Consider the following 18,463-nt stretch of genomic DNA (forward strand, 5'->3'; position numbering starts at 1 on the left):
AGCAGGTGCTGAATGAACCAGGCTGAAGGACAGAAATTTTGTCTGCGTGGAGCAGAAGCCCAGCTCATCTCCCCGCTGCCTCTCCTGCCTCTCCTCCCCTCAAATCCACGGACACCCAGGCTGACCTCTGGAACTTTAAGTCTGATCGTGTCACTTTCCTGCTTAAAACGCTCCGATGGCTTCCACCACTCTTAGAAATAAAAGTCAAGCTCTTTAACACCTCACACGACGCTGTGCAAGATCTGGCCCCTGCCTCTTTCTCCAAACTTAGCCCTAGGCTCCCCAGACAGGAGGCTGCTTTTTTTCCCGGAATGCACTCGGCTCAGGGCTGCAGGGCCCTGGCACCAGCTGCTCGCTCTGCCCAGTATTACTACAGTCTTCTCACAAAGCCTCCTTAATCCAGATCTCAGCTCATATGTCAGCCCGTTCTGGGAGCCCCCTCACCTAGTTCCCCTACTACTCTGCCTCTCTCCTCCCCCTAGTCAACTTCGTTCAATCATCCCGCTTTATCTTCTTCACGGCCATGACCGCCACCTGAAGCAGGCGGGCTCTTCGCTGTCCTCCCAAACACAACTTGAGCTCTCTAAGGGCAGCAGCCTGTCTGGTCCACCGCTAACCCCAGTGCCTAGAGCCGCGCACGTCCCCAGCACCTGGCAGGTACAGGACAGTTACCGGCGGAATGAATGACTCCGAGGGCCCGGAAGGCTCTGCAGCCCTCGCTGGACCCGGCACGGTGCTCTGACCCGAAGACAACACCGAAGCCACCGACGCAGACGCGGGGTGGGACGGCGTGCTGGGGGCGGCGGTCGCCCGTCAGCGGCCCGCCCTCGGCTCCGAGGTCCGGACCCCGGGGCCGGCCGGGGACCCTCAGTCTCGGCCTCCCTCCCCGCCCGCGGCCCGCAACCCGCGGCCCGCGCCCACCGACCGTAGGCGTAGATGCCGCGCAGCAGGTCCTCCCGCAGGCCCATGGTGTCGAACGTGGGGGTCACGTCCACCTCCTCGCTGGTCTCGAACTCCACTTTGGTCATGTCTTCCTCTTTAAGCAGCCGCTTCCGCGCCGAGCCCGACGTCGCCATCGTGGCGGTGGCCGCCATGATCCCGAGGCGCCTGAGAGCGGACCGCGCGCCGCAGCGGAAACCGGAAGCAGGACCGCGCACCGCCGCCGCCGCCAGGAACTGACGCCACCGTGCGCGCGTGCGTACGAGCGTGCGACGGGGCCGGGCCTCGCGAGGGGCGGGGAGCTCCTCTCTAGGAGAAAGGGGAAAGGGGCGGTGCCTCTGCGTCTCTCGCGATATGAAATCTCGCGAGGGGCGGGATCCCGCCCACAGTTTATAAAGGTGCGGAGGGTGCGGGATACCCGAGTGTGGGGCGCGGTCGTTGGGGCGCTGTTAAGGGGCTGGTGTGCCGAGGCGGGTTGATTCCGCGCGGGGCGGTAGACCCGGAGCCCCCGAAGACCGGCTGCGGGCCGAGCCAGGGCGCCCCTGCTCCGGGCCGGGCCTCCAGGCGGCCGTGGTCCCCAAATGCGCACACTCCCGCCCGTCTATGCGCCTCTTCGACGTTGTCAGCGAGCCGGGCTATTACTCGTGGTTACCGATGCCGGAGGTGCAGAGTCTACTGCCGGAAGATCGGGGAGTTTTGACTGCCTTCTGGTTGGGTGGCCCCTAGTGGAAAAGCCCCTACCCGGGGTCGAGCGTGTCGAGAGACAGTGCCCTCGCCTGGGGACGCAAACAGTGGGGTCCCGACGTCCCTGGGCGCCAGGACGCCCCGGGCCGGGGCTGCGTGACCTGGGACGCGCCTTTGTTCGACTGCGGCTCCCTGGTCCCTCCGTCTGGTGGAGGCGCTGGTCAGCCCGGCCCTGCGGGGACATCGCCCCAGAGACGACGGCTCTGTTGTCTGTAGGACGTTGACGGGTTAGGCCGCTTGCCCTGAACTTGCTCGGGTGTCTAGATACCGACTCCTCAAAGCGCCTCTGGACCGGCTTCTCCCCCTGACGTGTGCTGGTCCTGCGTGGTGTGCGAATGGCGTTTTTAATTTTGGGAAGGTTGTGCTCTGTCCTTTCTCATTGTTGGCTTGGCTCGCATCGCTGGGCATGTCTTTAATCCACCGCCTCTTCCCAGGAGTGCTTGAACACTCCTGTTGTGAAGGTTGATTTAGTTAAAACTGGATAATCCTTTCATCCTCTAAACCAGGCACGTGGAGAGTGGAGTGGGTTGCAATATTTTGACAGCAAACGAGTAAATGAGGGCTTCCTTCTCATAAAGCTCTGGTTCTGATCTCAGAATGTGTCCAAACCCTACAAGATAATTGACCTGATGAACTTGCCTAATAATGATGCTAGTATTACTCAAATATTATTTATAAAGGTGAATTTCTTTCTTAGACTTTAAAATAAATAAAATACAAATGTAAGTTCTTATGTCCTCTTCTCACTCCATAAAGGATCGTTTGGTACCCTCTCTGAGGTGCACACACCCTGTTTTGCAGGCTGTGCTTTAGGGCTGTGCTGCAAATACAGATTTCAAAGACTTGCAAGAAAAGAACACAAAATATCTCAATAATTTTTATATTGACTATATGTTGAAATGATACCGTTTTAGATATACTAAGCTAAATAAAATGTTATTTAAATTAATTTCACCTGTTTCTTTTTACTTTTCTCAATATGGCTATAGAAACGTTTTAATTATATATTATATTCCGTTTGGAGAGTGCTGTTCTAGGTATTAACAGCATGTAAAATAACCTTGCCAGAAGTGTGGGGAAAGAGTGAATTGAAGATTCCTGACGTTATGAATTCTGCTATCAATGAGGAGGGAAAGAAATTATCACACTCTTTTGAGTGCAAAGAGGATAATTACCTCTTTTGCACTTATTCGGAGATTTTTAATCTCATTCATGATCCACCTAGACTTGTCTTTTACCTTCACAGTTTTGTAACCCTTTATGCCATTTTCCTGGCAATGTCCCTCTTGCTGTGTCTGCATACACATCTTAAAGGCCTCTTCCTTTGGGGCCAGTAAGTGTTTAACTTTTTAGCCAGAGTCCATGAAAATGACAAGAGCTGTGGAGTGTGGTGTGGGAGCAGGTGCAGTCTCTCAGTGAACAACGCAGTCTGGGAAAACAATGGGGAACAAAGCAGATGTGGCCTTTGTCCTCCTTGAGGACAGACCATGTGGGAAGTGAGGTGCAGGAGATGGTGCTGCCTGGGAACATGACGGTGGGTGGGGTCCACCTTGGTGACTGGCAGGCCTGCGTGGGACGGTAAGGAGTGTCAATCCACTCTTGAGGGAGCTCTGAGCTGGAAGCAGTACACCAGATCACGGGAGAGCCGTGTTTCCATTGTGTAGCAGAGAGGGCTCTGGGTAATTGCAAGGAGGCTGAGAGCTCCTCTTGGGAGAGAGGATTTTTCTGTTCAAATGCAGGGCTGGTTTTACACACCCTACATACACAAGGCTCCCCAAAGGTCTTACAGTGTCCATGAGATCTGAAATGTGTTTTGCTTTATGACCAGAAGGCAAGTATCATCTAGTGTCGTATTGAGAACATGCCTTAGTTACTTGTGCTAAAATATTTGTTCTGCATAGCTGGGCATAAGCATCTCCTTCCAGAGCAAGACTCAGCCCTGCTCGGCTGTCAGCACACAATTCCACTGCTTACACGTCCAGAGTAATGTTCAATTCTTGCCAGAAACCTCAATTACAGTTCCAACGAGAGGGCACAGACGCATATCTTGTCTTAACGATTTTACTGCTGGCAAAACCAAGGCCCAGACTGGAAAGTTGAAGTGACCTCCAGCGAGGGGTAGAAATGGCCCTGCTCTGAGTCCCCTAGAAAGTGGATTTATACTGCTCCTCACTCCTGGGTCCTTCACCCCAGGGCTCCCGGTCGCCAAAGTGGACCCGCCCGTTATGTTGGGGTGCAGCACCCTCTGTCAGCTGCACCTCACCTCCCACCCCGTTAGATCTGGAGCCAGGGGTTGCCCACCTGATTAGACTAACCTCAAGGAGGAACATGTCTGTTTTCTTCCCATCGCTGCCCCAGCACACAGTCCATGTGGCTAGATGTCTAGGGAAAGAGGGCAGAAGGAATGCAGAATGGGGTCACGGCTGGTCAGGAGCCCCTGGAGCTGATCCCAGAGCAGAGGAGAAGACGGGCTGTGGGCTGCACCTCAGGAGCTGAGCTGCCTCCTTCCGTGTGCCCACATTGGTCTCAGGGTGGAGACAGTCAAGGTGGCTCATCTTGTCCTCGGGCGGCAGGAAGTTTGGCTGTAGTGCTCCTGGGCTGGGCTGGGTCTCCATGGGTCATCGCCGCAGGCATTGCCATCCTGGATCCGAGGGGCTGTGCCCAGAGAGCAACTTCTTGCCAGAAGCCCCACGCATCACTTGGTATTAAATGGCAAACATTGTTGCTTTCTACACACAGCCCACTCTACCCCAGGATGGAGCGCCTTGCTAAGTGCCCCTTGAACTCGCCCAGCTGGGCCCTGGACCCCACACTGCTGGCGCCTGGCATTTGGCAGCAGATGTGCGTGGAGCATCTCTGGGATACAGGTGCTGTTCCAGGTGCTGGACTGGGTGGGGACAGGTCAGACAGCACTGCCCTCACACAGCTTGTGTTCCAGAGAAGGGCAAGCCCACAAAATACATAAACCAATAAGATAATTATAGGTTCTGTAATTACTGCGATGCAAATAAAATGAGGCAAAGTGGAAGAGCATGGTTAGTGGGTTGCTGTTTTACAGGGTGACTGGAAGAAGTTACCCCATGAGTTGTGAGAGGAGGTGACCACAGTAACACCCCAGGGAGCAGTGTTCCAGGAAGAAGGGACAGGGAGTATGAACACCCCCAAATGAGCTGGGGATTGGAATGATCCAGAGACAGAAGGCCAGGGTAGTTGTGGCATCTAGAATGCGGACAAGGGAGGGAATAGGAGTAGAGGTGAGCAGGGTCAGATTATAAAAAGTCTTACAAACTATGAAATGGAGTTTAAATGCATGATGGCTGTCATAGGAGCCACTTTAGAGTGGTCTTTCTTTGAGGGGAGAGGAACAGTTTAGAAAGATGACCTGGCTTATCACTTCTCACCTTTTTGGCTAAGATCAAGTGTGTAAAGATGACATGGCTGCAGCAAGATGTCGAGAGGTTGGAGTCAGGGGGCTGGGGACTGGCTGGGAGCCCCACTGGAGAGGCAGTGGTGGCTGCTAGAGCTGACGCGGTGGAGGTGGTGAGAGCAGGGCTCAGGAGATACTTTGAAATGAGATCAACAGGGCTGATGTGTGGCGCTGTTAGGGTTGGGGAGAACGAAAATTGACTCCTGGGTCTCTGGTGTGAGCATCTGGGTGGCACTATCATGAGATGGGGAAGCCGGGGGACAGCAGCCTTGTGGTGGCTTGGGGGCAAAATCAACAGATCCGATAAGTACATGTGCACACATGTTCATGGCAGCAATAGTCACTATAGCCAAAAGGTGGGAACAGCCCACACATCCACTGACAGAGGCATGGACAAATGCACTGTGGTCTACCCGCACAACAGAATATCACTCAGCCATGACGCTATGTGAAAGAAACCGGACACACAAAGTCACACATGCATGATTCCACTTATGTGAAGTGTCCAGAATAGGCCAATCCGTAGGGACAGAAAGCAGATTAGTGGCTGGCAGGGAATGGGGCAGGGGCTACTTATGGGGCACGGGGGTGATGAAAACGTTTTGGAACTAGACAGAGGTGATGGTTGTGCAGCATCGTGAATGTGCTAAGTGCCACTGAATTGTTCACTTTAAAATGGTTAATCTCATGTTATGTGAATTGCACTTCAATTAGCAAAGATTTTTAAAAAATAGATCTGATTTAGCTGGGCTAGACTGGAGACGCCTAGACGTCCATGGAGCTGCCAGGTGGGCAGTTGCAGTGTGTGAATATGCAAAGCAACGGGGAGTGGCGGGTTTGCCTGCTCCTGTGGAAATAGCTGCTTCCTGCCCTCTCCGCCAAACCGTGCTGGCGTGGGCCAGAAGGTGGGTGTGGGGTCCGTGCTGTGGCTCAGAGACGAGAGGCCAGCCGCCGAGCCACACTCAGACCCGGGTTGCTCAGGTCTCCAGCCCGGCTATTTCGAATGCCTTGGAAGAGGTCCTGGCGTCGTCCTGGGTGTTAGTTGGAAGGGTGACAACGTGTAACCCACCTGAGGGGCAGCTGCCGTGTGGCAGGCTGAGACTCCGCTCCGAGAGCTCGCATCCGCGTCCCACCTCGCGCCTGCATTCTTGCTCGCTCTGCCCCGAGCGGCCGCAGCCCCATCCTTCTCGTTCTCCAGGAGGAGGAGATTTGGGTTCTGGTTGCTGTTCCTCCATCAACTAGCTCTGTGACTTTAGGAACGACCCTTGTCTGTCAGGATGATAATCCTTAAGGTCCTTCCTGCTCAGACGGGCCATGAAGCCATGACCCTCCCTTCTTTCCTGACCAGTATCTGCACCAGTGGCAACCAGGCACCAAACCAAGGTTTATTCATTCACCCAACCAGTATGCATGGAGCATCTCTGTTGTAGGGGTGGGGACAGCAGAGAACAAGAAAGACAGGAATTCTTGTCATCTGGAGGTGACAGGCTCATAGTGGGAAGGCAGGAGAGAAACCAACAAGTAATTGGAATTCATGACATGTCAGGAAGCAATGAGTTCAATAGGAAAAAATGAAACAGGAAGAGAGGGAGGGAGGACCAGAGTGGGAAGTCTACAATTTTAAATAGAATGGCCTGGAAAGGCCTCTCTGGGAAGGTTGCCCTTGGTTGGAGTCCTGAAGGAAGTAAAGGAAAAAGCATTCTAGGCAGAGGGAGCCACACGTGCAAAGGCCCCGGGGCAGGAGTGCGCCTGGAGCATTCAGAGGCTAGCAAGGAGGCTCCTGTGTGTGAAGCAGCTGAAGAGAAATGAGGTCAGAAAGGATGAGATAAGCGGGGCCTCATGTGTGGGTCATGGTGAGGACTTGGGGACTTGTAGACCAAAGAGAATGACATGACCTGACTCACCCTTTAACAGGATCGCTCTGCTTGCTGTGTTGAGGACTGGCCGTGAAGGGCATGGGAGGAGGCAGCCAGGAGACCACTGCAGAGGTCCAGGTGGAGATGATCAGGGCACAGCAACGCAGCTGTGGAGAAGTGATGAGACGCAGGATATATACATTAACATGGAAGAATCAAGACCGTGTTCTAAATCTGAATAGTAATGATCAAGTGTTGGTTTTAGATGGATCTACTGGAGTTATTTAAATACTTCCCATAACTGATCGTGAAAACCAAAGAACAGCTCCGGGATTTATCCTAATCTTCCTAGAGTTTTTCCGAGACTGTTCCCAAAGGAGAGAGGATTCCCTCCACTCCGAGGCTTTCCGCTGTCCTCTCCATCACCGCCTTCCATGGCTTGAGCACCCGCCCGGGCAGTGCCCGGCCGCTGCGGCGGCTCTCGAAAAAGCAAAACCAACTCTTCGCACATGGCATCCCTGCCGTGGGAAAGTGTTGGCACTTCGGTGACGCGCGGAGGCTCCATGTCAGGCACTGCCTCTGTGGGCAGGGCCCGGACTGACGTGCCTGTCAGACTGGCTCGCCTGCTGCTGCTCAGCCGCGACGGTGGCACAGGCAGTCATCGCCTCTCAAGGAGGAGGAAGCCAAGAGCGCGGAGTCTGTCCCCAGGAGAGCAGGTCAGTGTAAACAGGGGAGGGTGAACAGGCCAGGAATGGGGCCGAGAGCTGTCCTCAGAGGAAGGTGAGGGGCCGGCTGCCTCCTCTTAAGGCTGGGGGTGGTGCCTGGTTTGCGGACGAGAAAGGAGACCACAGCTGTCCCACTCCGCTTGATTAAGTTATGTGAACGTTCTTGCTGCTGGGCCACCTTAGGACAGTGTGGGCCGGGATCGTGAGAGGAGTCTCTTTTTGAACTCTTATCTCTGCATTGGTGCTCCAGGAAGAAAGGGAGGTTTCTGAGTTCAGATATAAAGGGAGTGAGAGCAGCTGCCAGGTGTCAGTGGAAAGGGCACAGCCAAACATTTCAAATGGCGCCGTGGGGGGATCTTAGCCGAGGGGTCCAGGGAGGACCTGTTCCTTTTGTGCTTGGAGACCATCTGCCTCACCCATCATATACATGGATCATCAATTCCCCTAAGCTTTCTCTAACTCATTCCTTCCTGTTCTGGAGTCCTGCATATGCGTGTGTGCGTGTGAGTGTGTGTACACGCACTCTCTCCTTCTCTCCTACTTTACAGGCAAGAGAAGAGCCTGAGCCTTGGGGTGAGAGAAGAAGGTTGGCATGGGGAGGGGTCAGATGGGAGGACCCACATCTTAGATGCTCAGGACTCCTGCTATCTTACTTTCTCTCGAGAATCGCTGTAGAGTTATTAAGAAAACTTTTCTATAGTTTAAAATATCCTTAGGGATCTCTGGGTAAATTCTCTTTACTGTTAGGACTAACCCTTAAAATTGGGGCTGAGTTTCAAAGAAACATCCACATTTTTTAATTGCCGTTAGGGGGCCATTGTACGCTGTTTCCCTGCTCGAAGAATGGACTAGACTGACTCATGCTTAGCTACACCCACTTAGACCCAAACCCCAGTGTGGCTTTGGGGGATCCCAGGAGCCAGAGGGGGCAGTTGGCTGGGGTTTGGAGAGTCCCGGAGGGACCTCTGTCCAAAGCTGCCCTGGTGAGGCAGCTTGTGGCGTCAGCTGGCCCTGACTTTCCGAGTTCACGTTGATGGGAGCAGGAGTCTGAGAAAAGTCGAGTGCTATCTGACCTTCTGTGGGAGGTGGCAGTGTTCCAAGGAGGTGGGGGCAGGGGTGGCAGTCAGACTAGAAGACCCTCCCGGAGCAGCTGTCACCCTGCACCAGCCCCGGGAAAGCACCAGAAGTACCTGCAGGCCTCCGGGGCGTGTTTCCCGGCCAGTCCTGGTCTCCAGGGCATCCTCAGAGACCCGAGCGTCTGGAACTCCCAGAATTTCTGCTGCAGGCTGGCAATGTGACCCCCTGGCGACTTTATAATATAATACCAGAGAGGGCACCAGAGTGTAATTTGCTAAAAACAAAGTTAATATTCTGTGAGCCTGAGCTTTTGGGTCTCTGACTCATGGGAGCCAACTTCATCCTGGGCCGTTGACCCCCGTCGAGGAAGGCCTTTGGGTCACAGTTCAGGGCTGGCATATTTCTCCTCTGCTTTTGAACCTCTAGGCTCAGGCCCGGTGTGTATTAAAGCAGAAGTTGTATGAGAAATTTGGGGGGAAACATAAGGGTTTTATAAAGATGCTCTACTCTCCTTTATTAAGCAGAAGGTTAAGAAATCCTACCCAGGGAGTAAGAAACGGTTTTCTTCCCTGCTGATGCAGGACTGGTCCGACCATGTCTTCCTCCCCGCTTCCCCCGGCTTTTCCAGAACTTTCCCCACTTCAGTCAGCACCTGTCTGTTCCCTGGTCTGTTCCCACCCTGGCTCTTCCTCACAGGACTGGGGGAAAGCAGGAAAGGGGACGCCTCTGCCAGTGTCCCCATTGCAGTGTGAGGGGCGGGGCCTCTGTGCACCCTCGCCTCCTGCCCTCTGACAGTTTGTCACCTAAAGCACATCCCTCGGGAGAGAGAAGGGGGCACCGTGAATAGTCAGGTCAGGACAGGAAGTGTCCCAGGTGATCTGGGGCCGACGGGCACCTTATCCATGGCGAACGTGTCTGGATGAGGCCCATCTCCTGGTTTGATCAAGTGAATTGTCTTATTTTCTGAAATAATGACTTTGTAGTTTTAATCGAACCCATGCTTGCTCATTCTAAAAAGTTTAATCAGTACCAAAAAAGGAAGAAAGCAACAGATTTCCTAAAATTCTACCACAAATAACAGTATTAGCATCAGTGAGCAGCAGCCCAGAACCCCCACTCTCTCTGTCTCCCTCTGTCTCTTTGTCTTTCCCTCTCTGTGTGTCTCTGACTTTCCATCTCTCTCTGTCTCTCTCTGTCTTTCTCTCTGTCCCACGAATTCGAGTGAACACACACACTGAATGATAGACAGGTGGACAAATTGGACAGATAGATGGATAAGTACATAAACTGAGGGACTGCTAGAGAGATAGATACACTAAGATTATTTCATAAAAATTGGATCGTGTTCTACATGATTTAAAAGTAAAATTTTTTTAAGTAAAATTTTAATTTTACTTAAATTTAAAATTATTTTTAAAATACTGATGGAATTGTTGAATGCAGTATAAATGTTTCTCAACTGCAAGAACAAGTACTTCCTTAAAGATCCTCACTGTAGGGGCCAACCCCGTGCCCAAGTGGTTAAGTTCGCACACTCCTCTCCAGCAGCCGGGGCTTTCTCTGGTTCGGATCCTTTGCGCCGACATGGCACCGCTCATCAGGCCACGCTGAGGCAGTGTCCCACATAGCACACCCAGAGGCACTCACAACCAGAATATGCAACTATGTACCTGGGGAGCTTTGGGGAGAGGAAGAAGGAAAAAATAAAAAAAGATTGTCAACAGATATTAGCCGAGGTGCCAATCTTTAAAAAAAAAAATCCTCACTGTAAGTTAAGAGAGTGTGAAAACAATGACAAGTTAAACACGTTATATGAAATCGACCTGCCTCTTTGGAGACAGCACCCAGCCCCGCCCCAACACAAGGTGCCGCATTCCCCCACATCACGTCCCTGCCCAGCTCTTCAGATTTCTATCGCTCACACTGTTTCTACTTTTCAAGACAGAGAATCTTCTTATTTGGTTCTAGAACTCTAATGCCCACAAAAGTTTGTCCTAATCTGAAGTTAAATGGCCCGATGCTCACCATGCAGCCAGGAGTGCTGCCTGGGGCCGAGCTTTCTTCCTCACATCTGCACAGGATCGTCCCCCCCCACCCCGAGTGGAGAACTTTCTCTCGTGGGTGTCTTGGGGAGCCTGGGGGTGCTGCTGTGTCCTCCCCAGGTTCCCCCAGGGTTTCTTTCTCATGAGACAGGCCGCAGCGGGGAGAAGCCTTGGTGCTCGCCCTCCCCCCCCCAGTTCTGTCAGCGGGCTGCGTGGGGCCCTGGGCCCTGGGACCTCTGTACCACTCCATCCATCGCTTGGCTCTTCTCCCATTTTTCTAAGTTTGTGGCAGGAAGTTGTTTACCTTTCCGTTTTTCCTTATTTTGAGGCTGCTGAGTTTTTTTAATTTTTGACAGTTTTGGTTCACTTTTCCAGGCACTGGGGAAGAGAGGTTCTGTGAGGCTGCTTCACTCAGCACCTTTACCATTCAGACTGACTTCACATGCTGACTCTGACCCAGAATCTTTGCACCGGATGCAGTGGGCGGCGGCCATCACCTAAGAGGCTGCGAGGGGCAACCCCACGCCTCTGCACACGTGGAGGCCTTTCCAGGGGGCTCGGGGGTCAGCTGAGGGGGGCATGGATGCTAGAATGAGCAAGTGCAGGGCCGGAAAGGAGGAGCCCGGCAAGGGACACTCAGCATCCCAAGTCAGACACACTCAGCTGCCCTCGGCACCTCCAGGGCAGAGGACACCCTCGGCAGGGGCGCTGGACAAGCAGGAGCCTGCAGGCCCAGCCTGGGCTAAAAGAAGGGAGAAAGGACAGAGGAGGCTGGGGTCCCCTAGGGCAGGGTCAGCCGGCGCTGGCCTCAGGGAGGCAGGGCAGGCCAGGTCACCAGAGGGTGCCTCGCCACCCTCCCTCCTCTGCATCCTGGCAGGCAGTGGGGCCACAGGGGACGCAGGCCCTGGTCACCAGCAGCTCTGCGATCTTTTTAAAAAATCCCTTTATTGAGATATAACTCATATACCGTGTGATTCACCCATTTGAGGTGGACGAGTCAATGGCTTTTAGTATATTCACAGATGTGTGCAACCACCACCACGGTCAATTTTAGAGCATTTCCTTCACTTAAAAAAAAAACCACCCCATACTCTTTAGCTGTCACCGTTCCGGCCCCACCCCTACTCCCAACCCTAAGCAACCACTAATCTACTTTCTGTCTCTATGGACGCTTCATACAGACGAAATCCCACAGTATGTGGTCTTTTGTGACTGGCTTCTTTCACTCAGCATGTTTTCGAGGCTCATCAACATTGTAGCATGGATCATTTCTTTTTTTTTTGAGGAAGATTAGCTCTGAGCTAACATCTGCTGCCAATCCTCCTCTTTTTGCTGAGGAAGACTGGCCCTGAGCTAATATCCGTACCCATCTTCCTCCACTTTATATGTGGGACGCCTACCACAGCATGGCTCAATAAGTGGTGCCATGTCCGCACCCAGGATCCTAACCGGTGAACCCAGGGCCACCAAAGCTGAACGCACAAACTTAACTGCTTTGCCACCAGGCAGGCCACACTTCTTTCCTCTTTATGGATGGATAATATTCCACTGTATGGAATGGGCCACATTTTGTTTGTCCATCTGTCAGTCGATGGACACTTTGGTTGTTCCCGCCTTTTGGTGATTGCAAATCGTGCTGCCATGAATGTGCATGTGCAAGCCTCCCAGATCTTATCTTTCCAGCTCCATGACTGGCTGTGGGGGAGACCTGGTTCCCACATAGACAAATCCTGGGCAAAGATCCCCTGCCTTGGGTTGGGTCCCCATGGCCAAGCACTGGGTCTGGGCACAGGAGATGCCTTTGCTGCTCGCCACGTTTCCAGACAGGCTGGCAGCTGGGCACACAAAGACCGTCGCCCTCCCCTGGCAGGACCCACCCAGCACAGAAGGGCTGCTTCTGGAGTGGCTCCTCTGTCCTTGGTCCTTGAGTAGTTGGCCAGTGAGAATCCTCTGCCATGGATGCCCAGAGGCTGAGCCATTTCTCCACTGTCACATCATGAGCCTGTGGGGACTCCAGCCCTGTGCTGGCCCGCAGGCCACCAGCCTGGCAGCCATGGAGAAGGTGGGTCCCATTTGGCACTCCCCACTCCCCCCTCCAGGGCTCTCCAGGCTTAACCAGCCCACCCACCCCTAGGTGCTAAGGATGAATGCTTATTCCCCCAGGAAGGCTTAAAAGAGAACTACACAGAAGGGCAATGATCATCCCAAAAGAATCCCTTGGTCTAGCTCACAATTTAGACATAAATCAGATAGTGGGGGCGTGGAGACCCCTTGATCATGCAAAGCAGGGCCAGCTTCACAGATGTGCAACCTGCGCCCGGGGCCCGGCATTTGGTTTAATGCTCTGCTGCCTCTGTCTTGAAGTCCTGAGTATTTTTTACAAAGGGTCCGTATTTTTGTTTTGTACTGGGCTCCGTGGATCACACTGCTGGTCCTGATGCAGGGTGGAAGGTCGTCATCCTGATTCAGCAGGTCCAGTGACACAGACTTCTTCCGGGTGGAGCTCGAGAGCCTTGCATTCAAGTGTGCGGGTTGACAGCTCATCCTTGGATGTGGATGGGCCTCCGGGACTTGGCCAGTTTTCAAATTCCCTTTGCCCTGGTGCATTAGCTTCCCAGGGCTGCCGTAATAAATCACCACGAATTGGGTGGCCTCAAACAATGGAAATTTATTTGCTTACAGTTCTGGAGGCTGAAGTCCAAAATCAGGGCATCAGCAGGGCTGCGCTCCCTCGGAAGGCCCTGGGAGAATCTGTTCCAGGCCTCTCTCTGAACTTCCAATGCTGCCAGGAGTCCTGGAGTTCCTTGGCTTGTACATGCATCACTCCAGTCTCTGCCTCCTTTGTCTCACCACCTTCTCCCTGAGAGTCTATCTCTGGGTCTTTTCTCTTCTTCTTATAAGGACACCAGGCATTTGGGATTTAATACCCGTCCTAATGCCTCGTCTTACCCTGATTACATCTGCAGTAACCCTATTTCCAAATAAGGTCACCTTCACAGGTAGTGGGGGTTAGAGCTTCGACATATCTTTTGGGGGGACGCAATTCAATCCATAAAACCCTGACTCATGAGCTTCCATCAACTGTTCCCCCGAAGAAACCAGGAGGGAGCTGCCAAAGGGCAGTGAGACGGGACTCCTGCTCTTGGGCTGGGTCCTCTCTGTTCCTCGTCAGGAAGACCCCCCGAGCCCTTTCCCGTCCACACTGCATCCAGCAGCTCCCTCTCCTTGGGTAAGGAGACTAAGGGGAAGGGTGTCAGGGGGTCTGGCCCTGTGGTGAGGGTCCCAGAAGGGCCCACAACACATCGGGTAACTATTGCACCTGGCCACTGTCCTTGGTATTCTAGGGTTCAAAGCCCAATTTCCTTCTAGAAACCTGTTTCCAAACCCTAAGGAAGCTTCTGCAGTTACTGAGCAAACATAGGGATCAAAGATCTGTCGAATTACTTCCTGGATCGGAGTTTGTCTTTTTTTTCCCCTTGCATTAGTCTTTGGTGCCCGAACTTTGAGTTTTGCAGCAAGTCACATGGCTTGACATGGTGAACAGGTCATCGTGGCACTGAGTTGGCAGGATCTTCCGGCCCAGCACCATCCCGCCCAGCAGCCTGCTGAGAAGGGAGCCAGCACGACACCTGGCCACGGAGGGGACACGGGATCCCATGCCGCTGTGAGGAGCTCCTGCAGAAGCGAATGTGAGCTTCCCTCGGTGAGTGCTTACTTGCTGTGGACCTGGCCCATCGGGTGGATTGTGGGGGGCTGTCCACGGAGACAGGACCCTCCAACAATCATTTCCCACTTTTCTTAGATTATAAGGGTTGATTTGCTCTGATTTTTGAGCATTTTTAGTGTACAGACCTCTCCAGGAGGCGTGTGTCCATATGAGAAACCTCAGAAGAGGCTGAGTGTCGTGCCAAGTCCAGCATGAAGCTTGTCACGTAAAGTTAGAGTCCACGGTAAAGACATTGTCCATGTCAAGTTACTGTTGGCACAAAGAATCACGCGAAAGTGCCATGGCTTATTTGTAGACACGTGTACATGCAGGACGTGGGTAGCAGTCACGTCTGGGCAGACGGAGGGGGAGGGACTGAAGACAGCAGAAGGACTGAGCTGTCTCTAACGACGCGTTTCCTCGCAAAGGAGTCTGAAGTGCAAAACATGACGGTGGAATCTGCTTGGTGGGAACATGAATATTTGTTCTCATTTGCGGGACTTTTCTGATATGCTTGAAACAGTCCACAGTTTTAAAACATTTTGGAATTCTTTAGCTGGATTAATGGGCCGGGGCCTGGAGGGAAGAGAGAGATGGGGGCACACAGCTGTGGGAGGCGGCTCAGGACAGAGCTGGGGCGCCCAGGGCGTGCTCTGTGGGTGGGACGCTGGGCAGCTGATTTCTGCTCCTCCTGACAGGAGGTCTTGGGTTCTGGACTAGTCGGGGTGCCCCCGGGGAGCTGCTGTGCCGGGCCTGTGACGGCGAGCTGGTCCACACACATGCTTTATCCCAACAGATCTGGAGCTTGTGGCCCAGCTGGGGCGTCCGCCCAGGCCCGCTGCGGCTCAGCCCTTCCAGAGACCCTGCCATTTCTAAACCGGCACAGCCACCAGCCAAGGGGGTGTGGCCTCTACTGCTCTAAAGAGTCCTTTGTTTTAGTGCTGCCTTGTTCTATAACCTGCTGTTACAAAGTGTCATTCCCCTGACACATTTCCCGAGTGTCTCAGTTTGAGTGTATGTGGCTGCCGTAACCAAGCGCTGCAGACTGGATGCCTTCGAACAACAGGAACGTGTTCTCCCCCAGCTCAGGAGGCCAGCAGTCCGAGATCAAGGCGTCAGCAGGGCCGCACTCGCTCTCCAGGTCTAGGGGAGGATCCTTCCCGCCTCTTCCAGCTGCGCTGCTTGCGGGCAATCCCTGCCGCGCCTGGGCTTGTAGCCGCCGTGCTCCTGTCTCTGCCTCCGTCTTCACCTGGCCGTCTTCCCTCTGTGTGTCCTGTGTCCCCTCCTCTTCTTATAAGGTCACCAGTCATTGGATTGAGGGCCCATCCAAATCCAGCATGACCTCATTTTAACTAGCTACCTTGGCAAAGACGCTACTTCCAAATGAGGTCACAGTCTGAGATTCTGGGTGGACATGAATTTTGTGGGGACACTACTCAACCCAATACACCTTCCCTGTTGAGAATTATAACCCGAGGGGAGCAATGCCTCTCACACGAGGAAGTCCTCCAGGGAGGCTCAGGGTGGCCTCTGACAGCCGCCTGCCTGAACGTCTCCCAAGTAAGCAACCAAGTCCTTCATGTTAAGAATTTTATTTCAGGAAAATCTATGGGCATTTAAAAAGCATGGTGGGACCTTCCAGGGGTCTGACATGGGCCTCTTTCTCCCTCACTCCTTCTCCTTCGGTCTTGTTGGGGCCGCCATGCCCTCGGTCTAATGGCCCTCCGTCCCAGCTCCTCCAGCGCGTCCTCGTGTTCCTGCTCTAGAGAAGACAGCAGTCTTGCTTCTAACAAAAGCGACATTTCAGGAACAAGTGTGTAGAGCAGCATTTCCAAAGTGCAGCTCTGTTACCATTATTTCAGATGAATTTTTAAAATTTTAGTAACTATTTACTTTAACTTTTTTTTTTTAGGAAAAGATGTAACTGGCATGGCAAGCCCTGCTTACTGGCGTTACTGTTGAGGGTTAGGTTAGCGCAGCTGGTGCCGTGGGACGTGCGTGTGTTAGGAGCCTCTGCACTTGCCCTGCAGCCCGGGTCCGGCATCCTGGGCAGGTGCAGGAGCAAAGAGAGGGAATGTCTGTCCACTTTGGCTTCTGACCAGAAGGCAGGGTCGGCCAGCCCCTTGTAGAGGGGCATTACCTCCGTGTGAAAAATGGCAGATGTCGGCCGCACCAAGCAAAAGCAGAGTGCTTTCTGTACAGCACCCTTTCCCTCAGCCCTGCTTCCCACCTGACTGCCCTCCGACCTCTGAGATGGAGACTGAGGCACCGCCTCTGGTTGCTGGGTTGCAGGACTGGTGGTCCAAACCTTCACATTGATTCTAGGCCAGTGTTTCTCCACCCTTCTTTCATCATCACCCTTAGGGAGCATTTTCAGACATCTTTTCCCTAATCGTCCTCTCATGAAACATTAGTATCACAGGTGTACTGTATATCTGTGTGTGCACATCTGTGCATTATACATAGAGGAGTAAGAATTTTTGCTCAGGAACCAATTTTCCCCCTCTTGGGGGCCATATCACTGAGTGGAGAATGCATGTCCTAGACCCATTTCGTACATCAGTTCCCCAGCCAGGGGCAGCTTCCCGTGTGCTAAAGGCAAATCCAGTCTCCAGAAACCAAAAGAAACCCAGTTCTTCTCACTCTGCTCCCGGTAGAGGAATTGATTTGACGTCAGTGATGAGGATGGATACTCCCCTCCCTCTGGTCACGGAACACCAGGGCCAGGGTGGGCGTCATCGCTCTTTCTGAACTGGTCATTTCCTTCCCTACCAGTAAGGTGGGGAAAGGGGGTTTGAATGGAAAGGCCTCCCTGGGCCCCGAAGCCATGTCGCTGATGCCGGCCCTCATCACCACCTTCTCCATCCAGGCTTCTGAGGCCCCCAGTCATGGCGGAACTGTGCCGCACGGACTCCACGCTGACATCCCTGGACGAGGAGATGCTCTGGGAGATGCTGGAAAGCCACCGCTACAGGATCGTGCGCAGCATCTGCCCCAGTCGCCTCACCCCCTACCTGCGCCAGGCGAAGGTGCTGGGCCAGCTGGACGAGGAGGAGGTGCTGCACAGCCCCAGGTTCACCAACACGGCCATGAGAGCCGGTGAGGACCCGGGCCAGCCCACGGCCGCTCACCTCGGGTCCGGGCCGCCCCGGCTCCGGCGGGCCCTCTCTACCGAGCCAGCTGAGTGCAGGTTGTGCCGCGAAGCCCCGCGTGAGAGCAGGGAGTGCAGAGCTTTACCGGACAACACCAAGGGGACCAGGGTTCCGGGTGTGGAGACACTGTGTTAGTTTCCTGGGGCTGCCAAACAGATGACCACAAACAGGGGGCTTCAAACAGCAGAAAGGTTCGGAGGTCAAAGGTCTGAAATCACGGTGTCAGCAGGGCCGTGCTCCCACTGAAGGTGCTGGGGGAGAGCATTTCTCCCCTCTGCCGGTGACGGCCGCCCCAGACCTTCCTCAGCTTGTGGCTGCATCACTCCAATCGGCCTCTGTCATCACACGGCCTGCTTCTTTGCGTCTCTCCTCTTCTGTGTCTTATAAGGACACTTGTCATTGGATTTAGTGCCCGTCTGGACAACCCAGGTTGACCTCATTTTGAGATCTTTACCTTAATTACATCTGTAAAGACCCTTTTTCCAAATAAGGTCCCATTGACAGGTTCCAGGTGGACATATCTTTGAGGGGGCCGCCACTCAACCCACTCCAGATGTTTTTGGAGCTGACTGACAATCTAACTAGCTGTGTTTATTCATTCAAAAATGGGGACACTAACAGCTTCCACTTATCAGGTCATTAAGAGATGAATGCATTCCTGGTTGTAAGATACTCATCTCAAAGCCTGGACTGCAGAAAGCAGGCCGCAAGTGGGAGCTTTAACAGGACTCTACTCGCACATGTTGCCTTATGAGCCTCAAATACAGGAGACATGAACCCAACCTAGTAACGCAG

General features: G+C 53.4%; 2 protein-coding genes across 8 annotated transcripts in view; one reads left to right on the plus strand and one right to left on the minus strand.

Annotated features, from left to right (window-relative positions):
- EIF4A3 (eukaryotic translation initiation factor 4A3) overlaps positions 1 to 18,463 on the minus strand; it is a 36,910-nt gene that overhangs the window by 13,109 nt on the left and 5,338 nt on the right. Inside the window, exons 2-4 of one of the 2 annotated variants that reach the window (XM_070483777.1) lie at positions 7,015 to 7,133; positions 3,999 to 4,065; positions 926 to 2,293 (exon numbers count right to left, since the gene is read on the minus strand). In XM_070483777.1, the coding sequence (XP_070339878.1) occupies positions 926 to 1,094 (169 nt within the window). In that variant the 5' untranslated portion in view covers positions 1,095 to 2,293; positions 3,999 to 4,065; positions 7,015 to 7,133. The remainder of the gene's footprint in view (positions 1 to 925; positions 2,294 to 3,998; positions 4,066 to 7,014; positions 7,134 to 18,463) is intronic. The other variant, XM_014863814.3, reaches the window with a different exon arrangement.
- Positions 7,541 to 18,463, plus strand: part of CARD14 (caspase recruitment domain family member 14) — a 36,565-nt gene continuing 25,642 nt past the window's right edge. For 2 of the 6 annotated variants that reach the window (XR_011493968.1, XM_070483762.1), the window contains exons 1-3: positions 7,541 to 7,682; positions 14,296 to 14,513; positions 17,386 to 17,615. Coding sequence is in view for 4 of the 6 variants with exons in the window: in XM_070483762.1 (XP_070339863.1) it covers positions 17,405 to 17,615 (211 nt within the window). In the remaining 2 variants the exon portion in view is untranslated. The remainder of the gene's footprint in view (positions 7,683 to 14,295; positions 14,514 to 17,385; positions 17,616 to 18,463) is intronic. The other 4 variants (XM_070483759.1, XM_070483761.1, XM_070483760.1 and 1 more) reach the window with 3 other exon arrangements.

Source organism: Equus asinus, chromosome 13 (genome assembly GCF_041296235.1).
Source record: "Equus asinus isolate D_3611 breed Donkey chromosome 13, EquAss-T2T_v2, whole genome shotgun sequence".
Lineage (NCBI taxonomy): Eukaryota > Metazoa > Chordata > Mammalia > Perissodactyla > Equidae > Equus > Equus asinus.